At 57.5% G+C, this 24397-nt stretch overlaps 3 protein-coding genes across 3 annotated transcripts; all 3 read right to left on the reverse strand.

Moving 5' to 3' along the window:
* Window positions 1–1043: 1043 nt before the first annotated feature.
* SAMD1 (sterile alpha motif domain containing 1) lies at window positions 1044–4574 on the reverse strand. The gene is made up of 6 exons (XM_057541847.1): window positions 4483–4574; window positions 3018–4117; window positions 2304–2598; window positions 2117–2213; window positions 1907–2018; window positions 1044–1775 (listed from the first exon to the last, which is right to left on the reverse strand). The coding sequence occupies exons 2-6, from the start codon at window positions 3960–3962 to the stop codon at window positions 1617–1619; spliced, it is 1608 nt and encodes a 535-aa protein (XP_057397830.1). The 5' UTR covers window positions 3963–4117; window positions 4483–4574; the 3' UTR covers window positions 1044–1616.
* A 666-nt stretch (window positions 4575–5240) lies between these two features.
* PRKACA (protein kinase cAMP-activated catalytic subunit alpha) lies at window positions 5241–22796 on the reverse strand. The gene is made up of 10 exons (XM_057541290.1): window positions 22526–22796; window positions 14983–15044; window positions 14394–14522; window positions 11810–11908; window positions 10699–10781; window positions 9811–9937; window positions 9623–9718; window positions 9397–9519; window positions 7192–7356; window positions 5241–6777 (listed from the first exon to the last, which is right to left on the reverse strand). The coding sequence occupies exons 1-10, from the start codon at window positions 22569–22571 to the stop codon at window positions 6652–6654; spliced, it is 1056 nt and encodes a 351-aa protein (XP_057397273.1). The 5' UTR covers window positions 22572–22796; the 3' UTR covers window positions 5241–6651.
* Window positions 17288–17535, reverse strand: SMIM46 (small integral membrane protein 46). Its single transcript, XM_057541291.1, has one exon. It carries the CDS (start codon window positions 17523–17525, stop codon window positions 17373–17375), a length of 153 nt encoding a protein of 50 aa, XP_057397274.1. The 5' UTR covers window positions 17526–17535; the 3' UTR covers window positions 17288–17372.
* Window positions 22797–24397: the final 1601 nt, after the last annotated feature.

Genomic DNA, 24397 nt, shown 5'->3' on the forward strand with positions numbered 1-24397 from the left:
TCATTTGAATTTCAACACGCAGGAGGGGCGAGCCGCTTCGGCTCGCGCTGCGCGGCCCGGCCGCGGCGCCCCGCGCACACGCGCGCTCCCGGAACTTGGCCGTGGGGTACGCGCCGGGGAAGGCGACCTGGGCCGCTGCTGGAGCGGCAGTGTCCTGGGGGTGCGGCCCGGGTCCAGCGCATTTGACTCTCTGAGGCGGTTTCCTAGGGAGGAGGGGTCTCTACCGAGCGTCCAAACCCCGGGGTTGCAGGTATAGAAATCGAGGATGGCCCCGCCCCACTCGCTGAGTCTCTGACTCCCAGGACACGGAATCTGTATATTTTTTTAAAAAAACTAATGGAGTTGAGAAACTGCATTAGAACTTAGTAGCGCTTGTGATGTAGTGGTTGTTACTAACAATAATAAAAATTTTCACTTGGAAAAATTTTCCCATCCCATGATCTCATCTGATGGCCCAGTCCTTTCTGCCCCTTTTATGGAGAGGACCAGGAGGCCTGGAGACCCTACCATGGGCCCAAAACAGACCCCTGCCCGCAACAATTGTAGGCTGGATTCTTTGTAACATGCAAAGGTTGTCAGATAATAGAGCTATGAAGCCAAACACATTAATTATACTTAAAGACTCTGGGTAAAGAACTCAGACAGGTGTCGAGCTGCACCCTGCGTGACCCTGAGCAAGCATCTTTGCTGTGATGAGCCAGCTGCCACGTCTGTAAAGTGGATTTTTCACGAGCCCTGCCTCATGGGGCTGTGGTGAGAACCCAGAGAATGCCCGTAAAGCCCAGAATTAACTGCTAGTCACTTAACAAATATTTGAGCACCTACTGTGTGCCCAGGCGCTGTTCTGGGAATGGGGAGATGGCAGAAGAAGCAAATATTCCTGTCCTCCTGGAGCAGTTAGCTGGCTGTGGGGCAGCCCCATTTACTACCTGTCTCCCTCCTCAAACAATTCTGTCCTAACCCAAGACTCCCAGGAGGCTGGTGTGGCTCTTCACCTCCCCGACTACATTCATAAAATGGACGCTGTGGCATGTTTTTCTTCTCTCTTTTTTTAAAATTTTATTTAAAAAACCTTCGGTGCAATATTAAAAAGCAATACAGCCAGCTGGAGCGACAATGAACAGAAAGAAATGGGAGGGGTAGGGAAGATCCAGGGACCCCCCTCCCAGCTGCTCCCAGGGACTGGAGGCCAGGGACAGACTGGGAAGGGGCCTGGGTGGTGGGGGAGGGAGGAACGGCCACCCACCAAAATGAACAGACAGAATAAAACATTTATATAGGAAACATCTGGCTGAACTGAAGAAGATCTAGGGAAGATGGGAAGCCCCCATTTTATTTTTCCAAAAATGTCCTAGACTGGGTGAGGGGGAGGGTTGGCCTCCTGGGGTGAAATGAGTAGGCCCTGTCCCACCCCACACTCCTCTATCATGGAGTACAGGATGTGCTGGGGGCCAGAGGTGTGTGTGTTGGGGAGACACAGGGAAAAGATGAGTAGGAATGCCCCCTCACTGGAATCTGTTATGAGGGCTGAGGGTGTCCCCGACCAGCTCCCGGACTCTGGGGGTCTTGGGTAAGATGGGACTGGAATGGGTTGGGGCAGGGGTGAGGCTTGGAGCTCAGCCTAGAAAGCCATCGGGGTCGTCATCCTCAAAGTGGCCTTGCTGCAGCACCTTGATGTGGTGCTCGTAGATTTTCAGGGCTGGGCCGAGGCGGATGGACAGGCCGGTCAGCACATCTGTGCGCTGCATGAGCAGCAAAGACTTGCCATCGATTTCCTGGGTGGGACAGAGAGAGAGAGAGAGAGAGAGAGAGAGAGAGAGGAAGAGAGAGCGAGCGAGCAGGGTCAGAGGACACCCCCCACTAAGGCCTTGGAACGCTGGGGCTAAGCTGAGGGTCAGGAACTCACCTGCTCTTGGAAAGCTGTTGCCTGCTCGGGGAAGCCGGCCTCGGTGAAGTACTCTACCACATCTGTCACCGTCCACTCCACAGGATCAGCCGGCTTCTCCTTGCGCCCAGAACTGTGTTGGAACAGAGGGAACCAGTGAGCAGTGATGCTCCTCTGGTTCTGTTATACACACCTGGGCGGCACCCCTGTGTCTCAAACACCCCAACTTACGGACAGCCAAAGGGGGTCCCATCAGCCCCAGGTAGGGCTGGTTTTCCTGGGGGCAAAGGCACGGGGGATGGGGAGTCTGGCCCAGTGGCAGCAGAGGCTGGGAAATAAAAAGCATATGCCTGTGGTTTTGTCTTGGGGCTCGGTTCCTTCCCACCAGGCACCCTCCCCCACCCAGAGGGATCCTTACCTGATCCCCCTTCCTTATTCATGGCGGCCATGGAGAACACCTGTCGGGTGCCACTGCCTGGTGCTGGCCCCCGCCCTTCATCCTGGCCCTGGTGGGGTCCACAGGGTGTCCACTCCTTGACCCTCTCCTTGGCACTCTGAGGGCCCCGCTCGCCATTAAGCTGCTGGTGCTGGGCACCTGCAGGACGGTCACCCTCGGGCACCTCGGAGCCCTCAGACACTTCGTCTTCATCATCTTCATCTTCATCATCTTCATCCTCCTCTTCCTTTTCAAGGACTCGCTCTTCTCCACCTCTCTGGTGCAAGGGAGAGAGGCACGCAAGTTTAGTAGCTGTTCTGGCCCTGGGCCCAATTCCTGGGATCCAGGACCAAGTGGTGTGCCTCACTACCACCTTTAATATCAACACGGACTAACTTTTACACATTCACTCCATGCCAAGCTCTGTGTTAATAAAGCCCTCAGTAGCCAAATCTCACTAAACTCGCTCAACAACCCCAAGGAGTCGCTACTGTTATTAAGTCGCGTTTTACAGCAAAGGAAACCGAGGCTGGGGAAGATCAAGTCACTTGCCAAGGTCACCACCCGCCGAGCCCGCAGGGAAGAAGCGCAAAGCCCCGGCCGCCTGCGGCCCGGTTCCTCCCGGGACTCGCGCCCCGCTACCAACTTCGCCCGCACCTGCCCACCGCGCGGCGCCCCCCTCCGCGGCGCGCTCACCTTGCTCCGCGACGCGCGGGCGCTGGCAGCCGATGGTGCCCGCCCGGGCCTGTCCCCGCGGGGCAGCGCGAGCGCTCCGAGGCGGGTGCGCTCCAGGCGGCCCCGCGCCGCCGCCTCCTCCTCTAGCAGCCCCTGCACGCGGCCGCGGGTTAAGCGGCCGCCGGCGCCGCCGCTGCCCCCGAGGTAGCGCACGACTTCCCGCAGGCTCACGGGCCGCGCCGGGCCGCCGGCCCGCGCCGCGCCCCCCTCCGGCGGCTGCTGTGGCTGCGGCGGCGGCGGCTGCTGCTGCTGTGGCGGCGCCGGCGGCTGTGGCGGCGGCGGCAGCGGCGGCTCCCGGGCGGCGACGGCGGGCGGGGGGGCGCGGCGCGGGCCGGCCGGGGGCGCCACTGCCGGAGGAGCAGCGGGCGCGGGTGGCGGCGCGGCCAGGGGCGCGGCCCGCTGCGCGCGGGGGCCCGGCTGCGCGGGGCCGGGCGAGGGGGGCGCTGTGGCGGCGGCCGCGCGGGGCGCCCGGGCCGGGGCGGCGGCGGCGACGGGCGCGGGCGGTGGCGGCGGGGCGGGCGTGGGCGGCGGCGCGGCGGCGGCGGCAGCGGGGCCCCCGCGGGGGGCGCGCGGCGGGGCCGGCGGGGTGGCTCCGCGCCGGGGCGGCTGGACGCGCGCCGCGTTGCGGTACGAGATGCTCCCCTTGTAGCTGACCCGGAGCACGGCGCGCTGCTGGATCAGTTTCTCGAGCTCGGCGCGCGTGCGCTCCGGCTCCGGGCCGTGCCGCCGCCGCACCATCCGGCAGATGCGCTCCAGGTCCGGCCGCGCCTTGCGCGAGCGCAGCGAGTCGATGGTGTCCAGGATCCACTCTTGGTAGTGCGGGGAAGCGGCGGACGACGAGGCAGCGGCCGCCGTGGTGGCGGCCGCCGCCGTCTCCGGCGGGGGTAGGGCCGGGGGCCCCGCCATGCCTCCCGCCCGGCCCGGCTGCACCGTGCGCGCTGCCTCCCTCCCAGCGCGGCGCCCCCCTCCCCGGCTCCCCTCCCTCCGCCGCTGCCCGCCTCCTCCGCCTCCCCCCCCGGGGGGCGCAGCGCCTCGGCGGAGCGGCGGCGGCGCTGCTGTTTCTTTGCAAAAAAAAAAAAAGAACGAGAGAGAGGGAGCGAGAGAGAGAGAGAGAAAAAACAGTGAGAGAGAAAGAAAAGAGAGAAAAATATATGCACACACTCACTCACTCGCACGCACGCACACACAGACCCGCTTCTGCTGGGCGCGCGCGGGGCCGGGGATGCGAGGAGGGAGGAGGGGAGCGCGGCGCGGCCGGCCCCTCCCCGCCGCCGCCGCCGCCGCACGCGCGCCCTGCGCCCGGGACACTCCGGCCCCCCTTCCTTCCCTCCCTCCCTCCCTCCTCCCCGCCGCCCGCCTTCCTCCCTCCCACCCCCACGCGCCCGCTTTTAAGGTGGAGCCCGGGCCCCCCGCCCGCCCCCTTTACCCTGTGCTCTCGCTCACTCCGGCTCGCTCCGGCCCCCCCTTACAACTCCCGCGCGCTTTTTAAGGAGGCGCCGCGGAGTTGGCGCCGGGGCGGGGGCGGGGGAAAGCGGCGGGCGGGGGAGGGGGAGGGGAGCGCCTGGGGGAGGGGAGAGGGGGCGGGCGGGGCGGGCGGGCGGTGCTCGGCCGCCCTCCAGCCATTGGGCGCGGGACCCAGACGTCCCCGGCGCCCAGCCCCCCTCTCCACGCCTCCCCGGCGCGCTCCGCTCTCGGGACCGCACTTACCGGGAACTCGCCTCCCGTGGGTCGGGCCACCGCGCTCTGCCGGCGCTGCGGGAATCCTCGGACCACCGACGCCTCCGCGCCCCTTGGGCGCGCTTGGCTCCGCGGGGAGGATGCGGGAAGGGGGGCGCGCACCGTCACCCCCACCCCATACCCCCCTACCAGGGCCGCCCCCGCCGCCGCTCGGCCTCCCGGCGCGCCGGCCCCAGCTTCTCCCTAGAGCGCCCGCCCTTTCGGCCTCTGGTTGGACGCAGAGGGGGCGCGCCTCAGAATGCGGGGACCCCTAATCTGGGGTCAGAGGGCAGTTTGGCGCCCCCTTCTCCTGCGGGGCGGGGAGAGTGGCAGAATTCCAGCTAAACCCGGTCTTACAAGGACTCCAGGCCAGGTGCTGATCAGCCTGGACGCTGGGGTCCGAAATTCCCTTTCCAACCCCCTGGGGGTGTGTGGGTGGGTGACCGAAGTCAGGAACACCAGCGACACTTTTTTTTTAAACAAAACTTTATTGATAATAGTTTTCAAATATGTTTACAACAGCACACTGTTCAAGAGGAAGTTGCGTCCTTCGCAGCACACAGGTTGAATCGCCCCCGCGCCCACCCGGGGCCCCACCCCAGGCCTGAGAGCTCCTCCTGGGATGGGGAGAAATTATGAGAGGGACAAATATGGGGATGAATGGGGTGACTCCCGACTTTTCTATTGAGAGAAAAAAACCACAATGGGGGGGGCGGGGAGAACGGGTGATTGACAGCGGACAGCTAAGCAGAGGAGGAGCACCCAGGATGGGGGGGTGGGGGCGGAGGCTCCTGGGTGAATAAAACAAGCAGCCCCTCCCCAGCAACCTTGGCCTTGAACTCTGGGCCGTCTGGGGGAGGGGGGGGGCTTTGCCTCCTTTTGCGTGGGTGGCTTTCCCGACTGAGAGGAGGCTGGACATTAAAATCTAGTTGAGAATAAAATTAAGAAGTTTGGGGAGAGTGTTACTGGGAGGAAAGACCCTGGGCTCAGGGCTCCCCCTCTATCTTTTCAGGGGACAACTCCTCTTTGGCAGGGAGAGGGGCAGCTGCTTTGTCTGGGTCCCGAAGCCCAAGGGTGAAGACAGGTCTATTGGGGCAGAAGGGAGTGGGGGCTTCCTAAAGGGGCTGAGACCCTTCCAGGCTTGGCAGGGACCCCGACGGGTCAGGGGGGCGGGGGAGATTAGCAGCTTGGGGGAGAGGTTTGAACCCCAGCTCCTTCCTTTACAGTCTGCTTCCCAGCCTTGTTAAAATGGATTTGGGGAGGAGGGGCATGGGAAGGGGTGGGAGAGGAAGGAGGGAGGGAGGCATTGGTGGAACTTAAATAAGATTGTAAATTGTTTTTTTTAAAAATTCTATTAAGTAGCCCGCTGAACATGTCACTAAAATCTTTCCTTCCCTGGCAAGATTGCTCTGAAGGGAAGGTTAGCCTTTCATTCATTCGCCCTTAGAGAGTGGTGCCTGTGGTTTTTTTTTGTGGGGGGGCAGGTGGCTGGAGTTAAGTTTGGGCCCCTCTTTCCACACCCTGTCCCTAACACACCCGCAAGACCTGGTCTGACCTGAAGAAGGGAAGAACTGAGAAACTCGTTTAAAACAGGCAGAAGTGGGCTAGGGTTGGGGGCTGTGGGGGAGGAGGGAGGCAAAAGCGGTAGGGGGGGTGGGGGGGGGCAGGAGGGAGAAGGGGGTGAGGGGGAGCAGCTGGTGTTTCCCTCCAAATATCTGGGCTTCCTGCTCCCCCTACCCTGGAGGGTGGGGCGGGGGCGGGTGAAATTAGATGCAAGGAACTCTGGGGCCCTCTGGCTGTTCAATCCAACCCTCCCACCCACCACAAAAAAAAAAAAAAAAGAAACAGAAAGAAAACCCATGGGGGCACAGGCACACCCCTAAAACTCAGAAAACTCCTTGCCACACTTCTCATTGATGGAGACTCGGATCTCTTCCTCCTCATAGTCATCAAAGTTACTCGTGTCCCCAGGGCCTTTAAACTTTGGTATGAAGGGAGCTTCCACCTGGAGAGGGGTGAAGAACCATTCAGACCTCAGCAGTCAACATAATCATCGTTACAACAATAAATGCGAATGGGCTAACATTCGTGAGATCACTTACTCTGACCCAGGTCTGATCTTAGCATTAGGGTGTGAACTCATCTGAACAACCCAAGAATCTTATTATAGCCAACTCACCGATGGGGAAATTACTTTCCAGAGAGGGAAGTCTCCGGTTCAAGGTCAGAGTGGCCAAATGACCCCACAATTCTGTTTCTATACCCCCAATGCTCTAAGTTGCCTCATCTAAATTGACCCAGAGCCTGCAGTCTATTTTCAAATTCCCCTTCCCTTTTCATCTCTCCATTGGCAATACTCCCTGGCTCTTGCCCACCCCCCTCCAAAACCCTCAGAGCACAAGGGGAAGGGGGGGCCTACCTTCCTCTGGTAGATGGCGATCCAGTCAGTCGTGGCAAACCACTTGTGGTTCTTGATATCATTGACCCCGTTCTTGAGGTTCCCAAAGCGTTTGGTGAGGTCCACCTGCAGGAGGTTCCGCAGCAGATCCTTCAGGTCGGAGCTGAAGTGGGACGGGAACCGCACCTGGAGAGGGGGTAACACAGACAGATTGGGAAGCTGATCTGGAGCTTGGGGAGCCCAGAACACTGCCTTCACCATCCAATTGTCTTATTGGGTGGAGGACCCCAAACCAGAGTGTGCATCGGAATTCCACTGAAACAGCTTGCTGGGCCCACTAGAGTTTCTGATTCAGGATATCTGATTCAGGTGGGGCCTGAAAGTCTTTATTTCTAGCCAGTTCTTGGGCCATGCTGATGCTGCTGGAGAGGTAAGAGCTATGAGGTTCCCATTTTATTCTTCTGTCTGCACCATGCGGCTTGTGGGATCTTAGTTTCCCAACCAGGGATTGAACCCAGGCCCTCGGCAGTGAATGTCCAGAGTCCTAACCACTGGACTGCCGGGGAATTCCCGAGGTTCCCATTTCTGTTTCCTGAGAAGAGGAAACTGAGGCTCGGAAGGATTAAACAGCTTGCCCAAGATCCCAGAGAGGAGCAGGGCAAGTTGGTTCCATCTGGGGTCTGTTGGACTCCAGAACTTGCATTCTTAGCCACTGCTTCCTAAGGCAGCTCTGCTGGGGTCTGGGGACTTCAGAAATATTCATGCTTCTGAGAGAAATAATTGTTTGTCTATTTCTCTCTCTCTGCATAGCTAAGGCTCTTCCATTCTTTAAGGCTCAGTTCAACTCTTCCAGAAACTTTCCCCAAATGCTTTGAGTCCACAGCTTTGTATGCAGTCACTGGATTTAGAGTTGCAAGAACCGACTTCCAGCACTGCTCTGCCTCTTCCATGCTGTGTGACCTTGGCCACGGCCCTTAACCTCTCTGGGCCTGTGCCTGCCTCTCTGGCACGGGGCAGATATCCCAGGGTTGCATGAGGGAGATAATCCCGCTGAGGGTGCGTGGGAACTGTGAAATGCTACAAAGAAGGGAGTCATACTCATCTTCTCTCCCCTCTCGAAAACGTCTATGGCTTTTTCTTTTTTTTTTCCCCACTCTGGGCCATTTTCTTGGCAATTTCTATTCTGCCTGGTGGCAGACACCTCATCTTTCCCTTTTTTAGTGACCCCACTTTGCAGGTGGTGATTCTCTCAACCTCTCTGAGAGGCAAGTGGCTAGTTCCCCAGTTCTGAGATGGATAAGACTCAGAGAAGCGAAGACATTGGCCTGAGGTTTCAAAGCCGATGGGTGGCAGAGCTGGGACTTAGAGCCAGGTCAGCCCACCTAGACTGAGCTGGGAGCCACTCCCACCATTTCCTGGGTCAGATGGAGGGATGGTTGGTCCTCCTGGTGAGGTGGGTGAGCTGCAGTCAGAGGTGGGGTCCCCAACCTCTTTTGAGACGATGCTGCTGTGTGATCTTGAACCAGACATGTCCAATCTCTGCACCTCAGCTTCCTCACTCCCTCAGAGTGCTGGGGTACGACCGAGGGGGTGCATGGGGCAGTGGGTACTCAATGCACTCCGGGGCTCTAACGGTTCCGCCACCCCTTACCCGCACCCTCCAAGTTAGAAAGTCTGCACTTGGGAAAGGAGGCAGGGCCTTACGTCCAAAGTGACTCCCCGGAGGGGTCTGGGGTAGCGCCTGGGAACTGAACATGCTCGCTTTTTTGCTGTGAAACTTGTGAAAATTCATGCTAAGGGGGCCGACTAGAGACGAGATGAGCCTCCTGGCAGGCAGGGCAGGAGTTTGGGTGAGACCTGGGGTGTTGAAAACCCTTAGGATTTCGGCACTGTGGTCCAGAATCAGACAGCGAGGTTGTATGAAGTGGTGGCCTCAGTTAGCGTAGTGGGTGTGTCTGGCTTCACCACCTGGCCTGACTTGATGAACTTCTTGATTGTTCTTTTTCTGTTTTTCTTTGGCCGCCCCACACAGCACTCGGGATCTTAGTTCCCCAGCTAGGGATCGAACCTGTGCCCCCTGCAGTGGAAGCAAGCTCAGAGTCCGAACCACTGGACTGCCAGGGAATTCCCTAGACTGTTCTGACAATGACGACCAGGGCTCCACAGTGAGCAGGACAGGCAGGGGAGGGTCAGTCTTAGGGCTGAGCCCCCATATCCAGGCCTCACCTTCCCAGAGACAATCTTCTCATAGATCTGGATGGGCTGGTCAGCGAAGAAGGGCGGGTAGCCAGCGGCCATCTCATAGATGAGAACCCCCAGGGCCCACCAGTCCACAGCTTTGTTGTAGCCCTGGAGCGAGAGGAGGGGCGCAGGTGAGGGGAGAAGGGTGAGGAGGGGGCCGCCGGCAGTGGAGCAGGCCTCAGAGCGGTGGGAGGGGTAGGGAAGCGCCTACTTTACTCAGGATGATCTCGGGGGCCAGGTACTCGGGGGTGCCGCACAAGGTCCAGGTGCGGCCTTTCACACGCTTGGCGAAACCGAAGTCTGTCACCTGTGGGCACAAGAATGGGCAGTTGGCCGGGAGGGTGGGAGGGTTCAGGCTGTGGCCACCTGGGGCTGCCCCTCGCCCAGCCCAGTGGGCACCTGAATGTAGCCCTGCTGGTCGATGAGGAGGTTCTCCGGCTTCAGGTCCCGGTAGATGAGATCGAGCGAGTGCAGGTACTCGAAGGTCAGGACAATCTGGGCTGCGTAGAAGCGGGCATGGGGCTCACTGATGGGGACAAGCAGGGAGAGGATGGGTGAGAGTGGGTGGCCACGCCAGCAGGACCTGCCCACCCCCAAATGGTCCAGCAGGTGGGCCTATCGAGCTGCCTCCAGCCTAGCGATCAAAATGCATCAGCAGAGCAGCCTTATTCATACACAGCCCCAAACTGGAAACAGCCCAAATGTCCATCAACAGAGGAATGGAATCACAGATTGTGATAGATTCCTACAATGGGATCCTACCCAACACCACCACCAGGACAAATGATGAATATACCCAACAATGTGGCTGGATCACAAAACGATTATGTGAAGCAAGAGAAGAAAGGGACAAAAGAATATGAACTGTGTGATTCCATTTATATCAAGTCCAGACCCAGACCAAACACATTTATGGTGCTTGAAGCCAGAAAGGACGTTTGCCTTTGTTGGGGTGGTGATTTGCCAAGAAAGGCATTTGAGGGAATTTTCTGGGGTGGTGGTTACACATGTGAATGCAGCTGTCAAAACTCATGGGACAGGGTATTGAAAACCTGTGCATTTTATTGTATGTAAAGTGAATATCTACATAAATAAGATGGCACAAATTTAAAAACCACATGAAATTGCCCACTTACATGGTGACGCCTAAGTCACCGTGTTTGTTTTGTTTCGTGGTGGCTAAGACATTGTAGATTCCTCAGCTCAGGGGAACAAGAACCCACAGGGACCTGGAGAGGCCACTTCCACGGACGACACCCATGCACACCCCTGGGGCTCAGGGCTCACCTGAACCTCCCGATCCGCCGCAGGTGTGAGAACATCTCCCCACCAGGCACGTACTCCATGATCATGTATAAATTTGAGTTGTCCTGTGGGAAGCAGCAGCTGATCAGGGCCCCACTCCCCAAGCCCCAGGCCCCATCTGAAGGCAGGTGTCGGACATAAAGCGACAACAACCATTTTGGTTCCCACGTGAAGCACGTTCCAAGCGCCAGGCACTGTGCTCACTGATTACCTGTCTCATTTCATTCTGCCCATGAGAAAGAAGGGGCAGCCATGATCCTGCTTACGGGGGCCAAAAGTGAGGGCTCGCTACAGGTACATCAGGGACCTGGCTGGCACGCCTGGGCTGCAGAGAGAACTCTGTGGTGGCTCCTGTCTGTGACTGTCTTGAGCAAGGCTCTTGGGGCCACAGTTTTGTCATCTGTCAAATGGGACCAGGACGGGCTACAGATTTTGTGAGTCCCCTCTCGAAATGAAAGTGAGGCCCCTTGTTAAAAAAATGATTATGAATTTCAAGATGGTGGCAGCAGAGCCTTAAACAAAGCGTGGGGTACCTTGTGACTGCTAGGGTCACAGGCCCTGAGGGGCCTTTCCCAACTCTCACAGTCATGGCTTAGGACGGCACCCAAAATAGCTCACGCAGGGTGCTCATGATGCGGTTGGAACTGTCATGGCTGGCCCCACCAGGTGGAGCCGGCCATGATCCCCATTTTACAGATGAAGAAACTAAGGCTCATGGGAGTGAAGTTTCTTGCCAGGGTCACACAGCCAGGAAGTGCAAGGCTGGGATTTGAACCCAGGCTGAGCGGCAGTTTGTGGCTGTGTGTCAGGTTCTTGCTATCAATGGAACAATGATTTTGAGGGATGTTATCCAGGTTGGGGGACTTGCCCAAGTTTATCAAGCTATAAGTTGGCAGGCCCAGTTGAACTTGGGGTCTATCAGAGCCCCAGGCTGACTTGCCGTCCACCCCCGGGGGTCTTCTTCATAGCTCCCCCATCAGTGGGTCTGCCTTTTCGGGCAACCACTGGTTGTGGTTGGCCGAGCCCCAGCTCTGGGAACCCAGAGGCTGCACCACCTGGCAGTGGCCCTGGTCTGCGGCCGCTGGGACCCCACCTTGAAGGAGAACTCGAGTTTGACAAGGAACGGAAAGTTGACCGCTTGCAGGATGCGCTTTTCGTTCAGGGTGTGCTCAATCTGTTTCAGCTTTACCACCTGCAGGGGTGGGAGGGGAGAGAAGAGAGGAGGGGGTGTGAGAGAGCTCTTTTCTTCCCTGCCACCCAAAAGTAGATGTGCCAGGGCCGGGCCGGGTCCTCCATCCAGAATCGTTTGAGTGCCTGGGGCCTGTCAAGCCCTGGGCTGGGTGCTTGTCCCCACATGGCATGCAGTTCAGGGCAATAACACATGAGTCACCAGGCCACAGGGGTCAGAGCTGTGATGGGGAAGCTTGGGGCCTATGGATGCCCAGATAAGGCATCTGGTGAAGCCTGAGGAGTCAGAGAAGGCTTCCTGGAGGAAGGGGCAGCTGAGTTGAAACCAAACAGACAGGTGGGAGTAGCACCCAAGGGGTAGGGGATTTAGAAATACCTTCCCTGCATCTAGAGGACACCCCGCCCCCCACATCCACTTGAACCCAGGGCTAATTCCTCCTCAGCCCTCAGCTGTCCCCAGCAGCCGTCTCACACTCTCTGACAGGAGCCCTGAGGGGTATGCAATGGGAGCATGCAAGTTTGGAAGCCCAGATGCAGAGAGGGGAAGTGCCGTGCCCAAGTTCACATGCAGCTAGTCAACATCAGTCCAGCTTGTCACATGCAGGCAGCCTGGCCCCTTGGTCAGCTCTAAGCCCCACTGCACTGGGGCTTTTTCTGCTTTGCTCACAGCTACATCGTTTGGGTCTATACCTGCACTGTCCAGTAGATTCCACACTAGCCACGTACGGCTGCTGAGTACTTGAAATGTGGTTCGTTGACTGGGGAACCAAGTTTAAAATTTGAAGTATCTAAAATGAAAATTTAGGGCTTCCCTGGTGGCGGAGTGGTTAAGAATCCACCTGCCAACGCAGGGGACATGGGTTTGAGCCCTGGTCTGGGAAGATCCCACATGCCGAGGAGCAACTAAGCCCGTGCACCACAACTACTGAGCCTGCGCTCTAGAGCCCGCGAGCCACAACTACTGAGCCCACACGCCACAACTACTGAAGCCCTTGTGCCTAGAGCCTGTGCTCCGCAACAAAGAGAAGCCACCGCACTGAGAAGCCTGCGCACCGCAACGAAGAGTAGCCCCTGCTCTCTGCAACTAGAGAAAGCCCGCGCTCAGCAACGAAGACCCAAGGCAGCCAAAAAGAAAAAAAAAAAAATTATATATAAAATGAAAATTTAGGGACTTCCCTGGCAGCACAGTGGTTAAGAATCCACCTGCCAATGCAGGGGACACAGGTTTGAGCCCTGGTCTGGGAAGATCCCACATGCTGTGGAGCAACTAAGCCCGTGTGCCACAACTACTGAGCCTGCACTCTAGAGCCTGCGAGCCACAACTACTGAGCCCATGTGCCACAACTACTGAAGCCCTCGCGCCTAGAGCCCGTGCACCGCAAAGAAGAGTACCCCCCGCTCGCTGCAACTAGAGAAAGTCCATGCACAGCAACGAAGACCCAACTCAGCCAAAAATAAATAAAGAAATAAAGAAATTAAAAAAAAAGAAAATTTAAAAACTGATACCTGGCACAGTTACCAGACAACTTTCAAGCCTGTTTGGAACAACCTGGGCTACATGAATCTGCTTTTTCTATTTCTCTACTTTTTCTTGTCTTTCCAGTGAAAATTAACATCTGAATGGAGATGTGTTACATGTGTAAAATACACGCTGGATTTCTAAGACTTAGTATGGAAAAAAAAGAATGTAAAATGTCTCATTAAGGATATTTCTACACTGGATACAACGTTGAAATGATAATATTGTAGATATACTGGCTTAATTACAACATATTGTTAAAATGAATTCTGCCTTTTTTAAACTTTTAAAACGAGGATTCTAGGGAATTCCCTGGTGGTTCAGTGGTTAGGACTCCGTGCTATCACTGCCAAGGGCCCGGGGTTTTATCCCTGGTTGGGGAATTAAGATCCTGCAAGCCACACAGTGCTACCAAAAAAAAAAAAATAAATAAAATGAGGATTCTAGAAAATTTAAAACCCTATGTGGCTTGTGTGATATGTCTCCTGGATGGTGCTGCTCTAGAGCATTGCCTGCCAAAAAGTAGGGTTTCAAAAATATTTACAAAGGGCGGGGGGCGGTGTGATGAACTGGGAGATTGGGGTTGACATATATACACTAATATGTATAAAATGGATAACTAATAAGAACCTGCTGTATAAAAAAATAAATAAAATAAAATTCAAAAACAAAGTATTTACAGAAAGAAGGTCTGTATAAACATCACTTCCCCCAGGAAGACTTCTGGCTTCCTCGATACAGGCTAGGTGTCTGAGCCCGTGTGGGCTTTACGTCTTCGGGTACTTTTCCTCCTGCGGAAAGCTTTCTGAAGGCAGCATGGTACCCTTCCCACCTTTGGGTCTGGCACATTATGGAGGCTCAGGAAATAGCTGGTGAGTGGATAGGTGGGAAGTCCACTCCAGGTGGTGGGACCAGCCCAGGCAAAGCCCTGGTGGCTGGGACCAGGGCCTTGTGACAGGGCTGGGCTCACCTTCTGTTTGTCGAGGATCTTCATGGCAAAGTGGTTCCCGGATTCCTTGTGCTTCACCAGCATCACCCGCCCGAAGGAGCCCGTGCCGAGGGTCTTGATTCGTTCAAACTGATCCAAATGGGCTGTATTCTGTGGGCAGAAGGGTCTGGAGGGTCAGGGACCACCCCCACCCCCCCCAACCCCGTCTAGCCTGCTAGGCCAAAGTTTGGGGTGTTCCCTCTGCCACCAGCAGAGGGGGCCCTGGGGACCAGGTGGAGCTAGGGGGGTGAGGACAGGGGGTGGAAAAACAAGATGGCAGAGGGTACATTCCTCAAGGCTGGTGGCAGGGGCCAGATCCGGCCCTGGCCTGGGGCCCAGGAGCTGCTGGCAGCTGCCTGGGGGGCAGGGGCCGCCACTTGGACGGGGTTGGTGGGGTGGGGGAGCCTGGCAGTGAGTGATCAGGTGCCCCCATGGGCATCTAGGGAGCAAATGAGGGCAGGTCTGGAGCCCTTCACAGGGCCATAAAATCCTAGCCATGGCACAGGGATGCAGTTGAGGGGCAGGGGGCTGTCAGCTATCCCTCCCAGGGCTCTGTACCCAGCGTGCTTACCTGAGCAGGATTTTCCCATTTTTTAAGAAAATCTTCTTTGGCTTTGGCTAAGAACTCTTTCACTGAAAGGAAAAGAGGAGAGAGTGAGATGGAGACCCCATCTTGTTGGCGTGGGCCTGGGCTATTCCTGGGGAGATGCCGATTTGTGGAAAGTGGGGTGCAGTCATCTTAATCCAGAGCCTGACCTTCTCCCAGTGCCTTCGGGTGTCCTGGCTGAGTCTGAGGGTAGCCTGGCGGTGGCGGGGGGGGGCCCTGATCTGGGCTGGGGTCTGGGGTCTCCTTTACTACAGAGAGGTGGGGTCCAGCCTCAATTCTGTCCAAAACGGGGGACAGGGCAACTCGGGGGTCACTCTCAGGGGGACAGAGAGTGGTGCCCAGGCCAGCCCACCCCCACTCGCCCCAGTTCTGACCGACATTCCAGGGCCAGGGACGACGCCAGCCGAGGTATTTATAGCCTCGGGATTTGGCTGCTCCTCTGGCCCCTTCTCTGGGGAGGCTGGCCCGGGGTGGAGGCCTCTGGGGCTCGGGTAGCAGGCGCCCTTGGGGGGTTCAGCTGTTGCCTTGGCCCCCAGCTGGCTCCATTCCCACCTTTGCCAATGGAGGGGCCCTCGTTCCAGAGCTCGTTCAAGGGAAGCCTCGCCTGATGCCTGCCCCCTACAGGCCCTTCAGCACCCCAAGGCGAACATCACCATCTGGCTAACATTGAAGACTTCCTGGCGGACCCTGGGCTTGCTGCTTTACGTCCACTATCTCATTTGGTTCACTTGTCAACTTTCCTTTTATCCATTCTCCCTGTTTACCACCCTAGGAAACTGAGGCCTGAAAACACGCATTCCCGCCCATGTGGCGAGGCAGCCCGGCAAAACAGTTAAGGGCCAGGACTCTGGGATAAGATCAAGTTCAGACCCCAGCCTGGTCCCTGATGAGCTGTGTGACCTTAGGCAACTGATTGCACCTCTGGGCCTTGGTTTTCCTCATCTGTAAAATGGGGATAATAATAGTAATGACCTGGTGGGGTGGTTGTGAAGACTGAATGAGTTAATCTTGGCAAAGGGGGTTTGGATGGTGGCCGGTACAGGGGTTAGCGCCATATAAATGTCAGCTATTAATTTTGCTTTTAAGTAGTTTTTAAAATGGAGGTATAAAATACAGGAGGAGCACTGAGTGCTCAAATCTTAAATGCTCAACCTGATGGATTTTTACCGTATGTCCTTGTAACCGCCCCCAGGGTCAGGCGCGCTGTTGTTCAGGGACCCTCCCTGTGTGCCAGCTCTGTGCTGAGTGCTTTCCATGCTTAATTCCTGCAATGATGGCTCAGAGCTGCTATTACTCTCGTTGTACAGATGAGAAGACTGGTCTCAGATCACTTCCCGGACCCCACTGCCCACGAGGTTTAACTGCTTTGCTTCTGACTGGTTGCAGGGCACCAGGATGGCCCATGGACAGAGCTGTCCTCAACCCTGATGTTCCTGGGACGTTGCCACCCTGAGGGGTCCCGCACACTTGTACTTTGGCCTTGCCTGTCATCTGCCTATCTCACCCATGTGCAGTGCCAGGAACCCCCACAGCCTTGTGGGTAGCCATCCCCCTGCCCCCCATCACCCGCAAGGCTCTCCCTCAGCATTTGCAGAGAAGAGCCTTCCATGGAGCTGCAAGCACGGCAGATGGAGGAGAGACTGTGGGCTAGGAAAGCCCTACAAAGAATGACCAGGCAGAGAAGGGGTGGTCAAGGAATGGCCAAGAGTCCTAGGCTGGTGCCTGGCTGAGCCACCAACTGTCTGAGGCCTCTCTGAGCCTGGGGGCTGCACCACATCCAATGCTCTCACTGGCAGAATCTTTTTTGACACACAACACCTTCCTTGGAAACCTCCAAACGTACACACTGAATTCTGGATGAAGGTGGGGGTGAAGGCACCCTCTTGGGATTCTACCGTCACCCACTCAAGAAGGCAGAGAGGAGCGAGTTTAAGAGGAATCCAGGAGAAAGCCTGGTCCTGCTTCCTCTTTTGCTCTCAGCAATCCCTGAGAACTGCCATGTCCTGTTTTTTCCCAACTTGGTGGGTCTGTGCCTCTGTCTGTCTGCTGGTACCCCACTAAGAGGCTCCACACGGTGCCTTGATTCTGACACAGCCCTGTTCTGGCCTTTCAAAGTGCCGAAGGGCCCAGGCTGTGAGCTCTCTGGTGCCATCAGCTTGCCAGATTTGCGGATGGGGCACAGGGTGTGGCAGTACCAGGAAGAGTGGGCAGATAAAGAGGGATAATGATGGGGGGAACCCCAGCCAGGAGCCCCCATACTCACCTCTGCTTCCTGCCTCTTCCAGCAGAGGGTAAAATGGGGGGTAGAGTGGGATGGGGTGATCTGGGGCCCATCTACCCCTGGCCAGCGAGGCTCAGGGTGCTGGCTGCGGCTTAGGTGCCCAGAGGGTGCGGCGCAGGTAGCCCAGGAAACGGACAGTCAGATGGCCCCAGAGAAGCAGCTGCAGCCATAGCTGGAAGGTGGTCTCTGAGTCCCCATCCCAGCCTCTGCCTGACCCCAGATCCATCCCAGGCCTCCCTGAGCTCTCCCTGGAACCTTCCCTTTGCAGGGAAACCAGGAATAAGCAGAGCCTCTGAGCTGGCTTCCTCGGGAGGGAGGGCCTCGGGGGACAGGGGAGGAGGAGCTGGTTGCCAGGAAAGCATTTAAAGGTACCTGCTCCCGCTGGCCAAGGTTTGTAAAGGCCCTCCTTGGCAGGAGGTGGTGGGAAGATTCGCCTGAGGGTGTCCCTCCTCTGGCTGGCCTGCCTGCCCTGGGGGCGGGGTGCTAAAGCTAATTTCCCGTTCCAGGGACTCCACTGCTCCCGGGCTGCCAGGCCCTGCCTTTCTCAGTGGGTGCTGGACTACCCTGAGTATGACACCCAATGTGCCCAGGGCAGTGCCCACTGGGCAGAGGGGAAGGAGTTAAGGCTCAGGCCCAGGCAGCAGCTGGGGCCTCCCTGGGGGCCAAAGAGGCCCCCGAGCTCCGTTAATTAGCCGAAAGAGCAGCTGGAGAGAAAGGCGGGAGTGGGGGGGGGGGGCGCAGTAAGAGCTACCCTATCTCCTCCCCCAAGTGCTCTTTGAAACTGGAGGCCCCAAATTCTGCTACTTTGAGAAAGAAATGGGTACATCTGACTTTGTCTTGCTTCTATGCAGGGGCGGAGAGGGGAATGGCATCCTGGGATGTCCTTGGCCTCTATCAAACCTTGCCCTGTGCTTGGCTCTGCTCTCAGCCATGAAAGTCCAAACCGGAAACGAAACGCTAAACCCCGGGGTGGGGGAGGGGGAGGCAGCCTTGACCATCTTCCTCCTTCTTTCCAGATCCCCAAAGAAGTGGAGGGTCAGTGGCAGCTTCTCCTGAGAGTGCCTGGCACCCATGGCCCCTGCTGACAACAGGAAGTGGCAGAGAAGGGAAACCCAGCTGGCTGCTGTCTTTAGAGCCTGTCAGCCGGCCCATGTCTCCCACAGGAGGGGTGCCAGCCTCCACCTTGGTCCCGATTCAATTGGAGCTCACAGAGAGAGCATCCCTCAAAAAGCCAGGGCCCCATCAGGAGGCAGGAGCCCAGCCTCAGACCCCCCAAGACAACAATCTCAGGACCTGCTGCTCCCCGAAACCTGGTTGTCCTGGAAATTCTGGGGGCAGGAATGCCAAGCCCTGGACTGGACCATCCCCCAGCCTGAGCTGGACCCCAACACTGGACTGGACCAACCCGCAGTCTGATGGACCCTCATTCTATACTGGACCACTGTCCATTATGACGTGGAGTCCATCACTGAGCTGGACCAACCCCCAATCTGAGCTGAACCTCAACACTGAGCTGGACTACCCTATTGCCTGGCTCTGAGCTGGACCCCCGCTCTGGGTGGACCATCCCCCCTTGTCTGAACTCAACCACCCATCTCACCCGCTCTTCCCCAGGCCCCCCAGCTCAGGGTTGTTAGTAAGGGAGGGTTTCTAGGGCCAGCCAGGGGACCACAGACTTTTCCTCTTCACCTGTTCCCTAAACTCTACTGCAATCCTTCCCTGACTTGAGTGTCAGAGTGTGCCTGGTAAGTTGCTATAGCAACAGGGCTCAGCCTCACCATCGCTGGGGTTGGAAGCCATCACTCAGTCTTCGTCTCAGGGCACCAGGACTATGGTGGCTGGGAAGGCTCATGAGACCTGCTGCAGCAGCTTGGCTGCCCATCCCCAGAGCCCTGCCTATAGGGGGAGCCAGGGAGTTGTGGGGTGGTGTCAGGAAAAGAAACCCAACCTGCGGCCAGTGGGTGCAGGGAAGGGGCAGAGAGGACCCTCAAGCTTCTGTAAGCCTGGTTGGGCTAAAGGAAAAGCTGCCTTGGCAGGACCCTCTTGGGCACCCATACAACTGCCAACGCACAGACGGTGTTTGCCCCTCTCAGACTTCTGCAGTACGTTAGAGGGCCACAATTCTTCCCATTTAGGGACCTCTTGGGGGCAGTTCTCACTCTCAGAGCCTGGATCTGCTTGTCCCTGGGACCTGGGAGGGGGGGTGGTGGTGGTATCTGGAGGGCTCCTTCTCATCAGACCTGTCCCTTCTCCCATGGACCAGCTCTCAGGGGTGCCTTTGGCCAGGGCAGCCAAGGCCTGAGCCCCACTTGGCCGTCTGTCCCCAGGGCCTCTTGAGGCCACTGCCCTCTCTCAATTCCTCCAGCTTGCTCTGGGCCCAGGGCTTGGTCTTGTTTTTCTCTGCCCTCTTAGCATCTTACCCAGGCCCCTGCCAATGGCTCTGGCAACTTTGGGTACAGATTTCCCCCACCCCAACCCAGGGTTCATTCTGGATCTCTACCCTCTTGGGAAGAGACCAATGCTGTCCTGCCCCGGCATGGAGCCAGTAGTATAGGGGGCTGCAGGATGCTGAACTGGTGCCTACTAAGGTTTGGTCATTTTCCTTACTCCAGTAGGGCTGACATCTGGCAGATGAAATTCAGGTGCCCCCTGCAGGCTGGCCTGGCTACTACTACCCCACCCCCACCCGACCCTAGTTACGAGACGGCAAATTTTGTCTTAACTCCATCCTCTCAGAATCGGAGATTTGAAGCAAAGAGGGGCTTCTTTCCTCATCCTATTTCCTTCTCTGAGAGCCCCTGCAAGCCTCTGGAAGGAAGTACAGCTTAGGGCATTTCCCAAAGTGTGACATAGGTCCCACTGGCAGGGCATGAAATGATTTTAGGGATGTTTCACTTTTCTAGTTACACTGTATTTTAATGCATATCAGAGAGAATATAACTGGCACAGCAATCCCATGATTTCATTTATAATATTGCTTAGGACGGATCAAAATTTACATCTGAACAAAAGTGAGTCAAAATTTTTATTTAAGTTAACAAAATAGAAGTGAATATAGTAAAAATCAGGGAGGCGGCTTGAGAATGTTTGAGTTGGGAAATCCTGGGGTCCAGGAAGTTGTCTGGTAGGTGGATCTGGATGTGAATCCTGCCTCTGTGGCCTCATCTATGTCAAACTCAGAGAGCTCGTTTGGAAAATTCAGATAACAGCCCATTATGAAAAATCACTCGAGCAGATAGATCTGTGGAGACCATTTAGCCTGGCACATCCTAGATGCCCAATAAACAGCGGCTCTATTTCATCATGACAGCCCATTCCTGGGTGTCCGGCCTGTGCTCTGAATTAGCGGTTCCTTCCGAAGCCTCTGATCTTTTTCTTAGGGCTCCTTTTCCTTGTGTGGCTTTCCACCCCCACTCCCCACTGCATGTGTTTGATACGCCTTGAAAGTTTTCCAGGACTATGTCATCTCCCCAACTTTCAACTGAGCCACTGAAATGTACAGCTGCCTGCCTCCACCTTCCACCTCTCAGCCGGTCTCACCTGCTGGGGGCCTGGCCCCTCCCCCTCTGCCTAGTCCCCTCCAAGCTCATGCCCAGACCTTTTTTGGTCACTACCCACCTGCTCCTCTGTCATCAAGCGCTCAGCTACAGGCACTTGCCTTCCCGTCCCCCACCCATCGGTGACATGTCAGGCCTCTCCATGGTTGCTCGGTGACTCTTGAGTTCTGCCATTTGAGTCTGGGTGGGAATAAAGTTCCCTGGCTTTCATGCCTGGGTCTTTCTGGGAGGGAGCATTCAGGGAACTCAGACACTGGGGTTTGAGACCAGTAACTGGGAAGAGCATATTTGGATGTGGCCATTCCTTTTCAACTCTATTTCTGGGTAACTGGAAGGGGATCCTAGCTGAGGTCCAGCCTTAGGCCTGGAGTGATGACAATTTAAGAGCTGGAGGACTTGAGGAAGGGGCTGGAGACCATTTCTGAAGGCATTTCCTGATAAAGACTCTCTTTCCCCGGCTGGCTGGAAAAGGCCAATATATTTGGGAGCTGACGGGGAAATAGTCCCCTCTCTGGCTGAACGCTGGGAATGGTCAGAATCTATTTGTCTCTTGGCAAAGCAAGTCATTAGATGTCAACCACTACTCTTCCCAACTGCCATCCCTTGAGTCCTCCTTCTCACCATCCCAGCTCAAGCTGAATGAACCTTGCTAAACCCAGACCCTCTTCATCCCCTACTTTTCATCCCAAGCCAGGAGCGGGTGAAGAAGCCTGGGGGACTGGGTGAATGACAGAGCCTCAGTTGTGAAACAACCATTTATTGAAGGGCCCTCCAAGGAGCCTAGAGCTCACGGCACAGCAGGAGATGGGAAGGGGCTCTCTGCTGACACCGCCCCCCACCCCGCCGCAACCCCAGAAAGAGGACGCAATGAATTCCAGCAAGATCGGCTCAAACTTGGCTTTTGAAGCACAGAAGTAGTTCTCTAGGTTCATAAACAGTCTGCTACCCCAGCCAGGGACAGACGCTTGCTTGGAGGAGGAAGCACAAGCAGAGAAGCAAAGTGACAGAGAGTGACAGAGTGAGAGAGGGGCAGAGGGACCCAGAAAGATCCTGTCCCCCATGCCAAGTGACACAGAAGAGAAAAACAATGCTGGAGGTGGCTCTGGGAAGTGCTCAAAGGGGACAGAGTGGGTTTGGAGGGGGGCTGTGATAAGGTGAAGAGGGGAAGGGCAGGAGAAAGATGGCGGGGGCTGGAGGGGGGAGGGGTGTGGTCACCAAGTGGCCAAGGTCCCTGCGGGGTGGAGGCATACCCCATAGCACTCCCAGACTGGCAGAGGCCTGGGTCGGGGTTTGGCAGTGGGTCACATCTGTGTAAGAGGTGAGTGAGGAAGTGGAGGGATTAGAATCTGGGGAGAAGGACCAAGAAAGGAGGCAGTGGGGTGGTGACAGGGCCCCATGTGGGGCCCCAGCGGTCATACGTGCCATGGTTGGCAGTGACAGCTGGGGGGGAGCACAGTCTTTGCAGTGGGGGGCGGTCTTTGGCAAGGGGGCTCCTACGGGGCTATTTGCGGGCCTTGGGCCCCAACCTTGGACAGGCAGGGGAAGGGGCGCTGGGGGGTAAGCAGAGAGAAATGGGGGGGGGCGCGTGGGGGGAGGGGCCAGGCAGTGATGGATAGGGAGGGGGCTGGCAGCGCGGGGCCGGGATCGGGGTCGCGGCCCGGGCACTCACCGCTCTCCTGCTCGCTGCCCTTCTTGGCCGCGGCGGCGTTGCCCATCGCGGCGGCGGCGGCCGGGGCCGGTCCCGGAGCTGCGGCGCGGCGGGTGCTGGAGGCGGCCCGCGGCCCCGGAGCGCGCTGGGCGGCGGCGGCGGCGGCCCCTCGGGTTGGCTGCGCTGGCTGCGGCGCCGCGACCCCCGCCCAGCCCCTGCTTCCCGCGTCTCTCCGCGCCCGCCCGCCCGGGAACCTCAGCCCAAGTCCGCTGCTGCTGTCCGTGACGCCCCCGCAGCCCGCAGCTCATTGGCCTAGGTCGCCCTGACTGACGGTGCTGCGCCGCCGCCCATTGGTCCTCCGTGACCCTCCCGTGCTGCCATAGGCTCTCGGCCCCATGACTCGCCCCTAGGACGCCTGGCCACTCGCGCGCTTGCGAGGCCCCAGCTGGGCGGGCCGACGCGTCTGATTGGCCGAGGCTCGCGACAGGTCCTGGGGTCCGCCCAGCGAGGCCGCCAATTGGCGGAGGCGCGCTGTCCGGCAAGCCCCCGGCAGAACGTTCAGTGTCAATCCGGGGGTGAGAGGGCGGGGCGGAGGTGCAGTCTACTGCCCGGGCCCGCCCGGCGGGGCGGCGGAGGCTGGCGGGCGGCGGCGCCGCGCTCCGAGGCCCAGGAGGCGGTCCAGGCGGGCGCTCGCCCGGGCCCATGCGCGCCGCAGTCCCCCGCCCCCGCTCAGTGCTGCAGCGGCTGCCGGCCAGCCAAGGTTGGCGCCGCGGCCCCCCCACCCCAACCCCGGCGCAGCCGCTGTCCACCTGCCAGCGGGGGAGGGGCGCGGCAAGCCCCGCGGGTCATAGGTCTCCGGGCCGCCAGCCGTCGTCATTCATAAGGCCTGGCGCAGGACAGCAGCAGCAGGCCCAGGGTCCATGCCGGGGTCCTCCTGGGTCTCCCTCAGCTACAGCCCGAGCTTCAGGAGGATGCTGAGCTCTGGGAGGGGGGCGCTCAGTAGCCATCCCTTTGCTGGGTGCCCACGCTGGGCTCATGCCAGTAGTAAGAGCTGGCACTTGCTAAATACATTACTTCGTACCACACTCCTATCACGTAGGTACTAGTCTCATCACTCCCATTTTACAGATGAGGAATCTAGGGCACAGCCAGACTGAGGATTCCCTCTGTCTGGGCAATGCAAAAGGAACCTCTTCTGGAGCAGAGGAGTGCAAGATGCCCCTTTTTTCAGGGTGCCCTTTAAATACAGCCTGAGGACGGTCAGTTTCCCACTGCCACATGTCTGACATTCAGGGCCAGATCATCCCAGCTGGGGTGGACGTGGGGGGCTGTCTTGTGCACTATAGGGTGTTTAGCAGTATCTCCAGTCTCTCTACCAACGGCACGCCAGTAGAACTTCCCTCTCTTCTGGCAGCTGTGACAACTAAAACCATCTCTAGACATTGTTAAATGTGCCCTGGGGGGCAAAACTGCCCCTAGTTGAGAACCACTGAAGTAGAGGAAGGCCCAAACAGGAAGTGACACGATGGGCAGGAGACTGGATGAGCCAGCTCTCCTTGGCTTGGGGAGGCTAGCTCGTCTCAGGTCTACAAGCCAATTCACTGCTTTGCCTCTGGACTTGTATACAACCTGCACCCCACCCAGCAGCTGTCTGGACCCATGTTCCTAAGTCCACCATAGTCTCAGGGAGGGAAGAGTCTATGATTTTCTGTGAATTGTGGGGAAATGGCTCATCAGCCAAACCACTCCACCTGGGGCTGTGGAGTTACAAAGTAAGGCTAAGTAAAATTTACTAAAAGTGTTGCCGTGTGTATCCTTGGAGTACAATGTTAACTAATTTCTGTGGGTCAAGGTCAAAGTCTGAACAATCACTGGTTATGCTCTACCTACAGA

The sequence above is a fragment of the Balaenoptera acutorostrata genome, chromosome 2 (genome assembly GCF_949987535.1).
Source record: "Balaenoptera acutorostrata chromosome 2, mBalAcu1.1, whole genome shotgun sequence".
NCBI classification, from domain to species: domain Eukaryota; kingdom Metazoa; phylum Chordata; class Mammalia; order Artiodactyla; family Balaenopteridae; genus Balaenoptera; species Balaenoptera acutorostrata.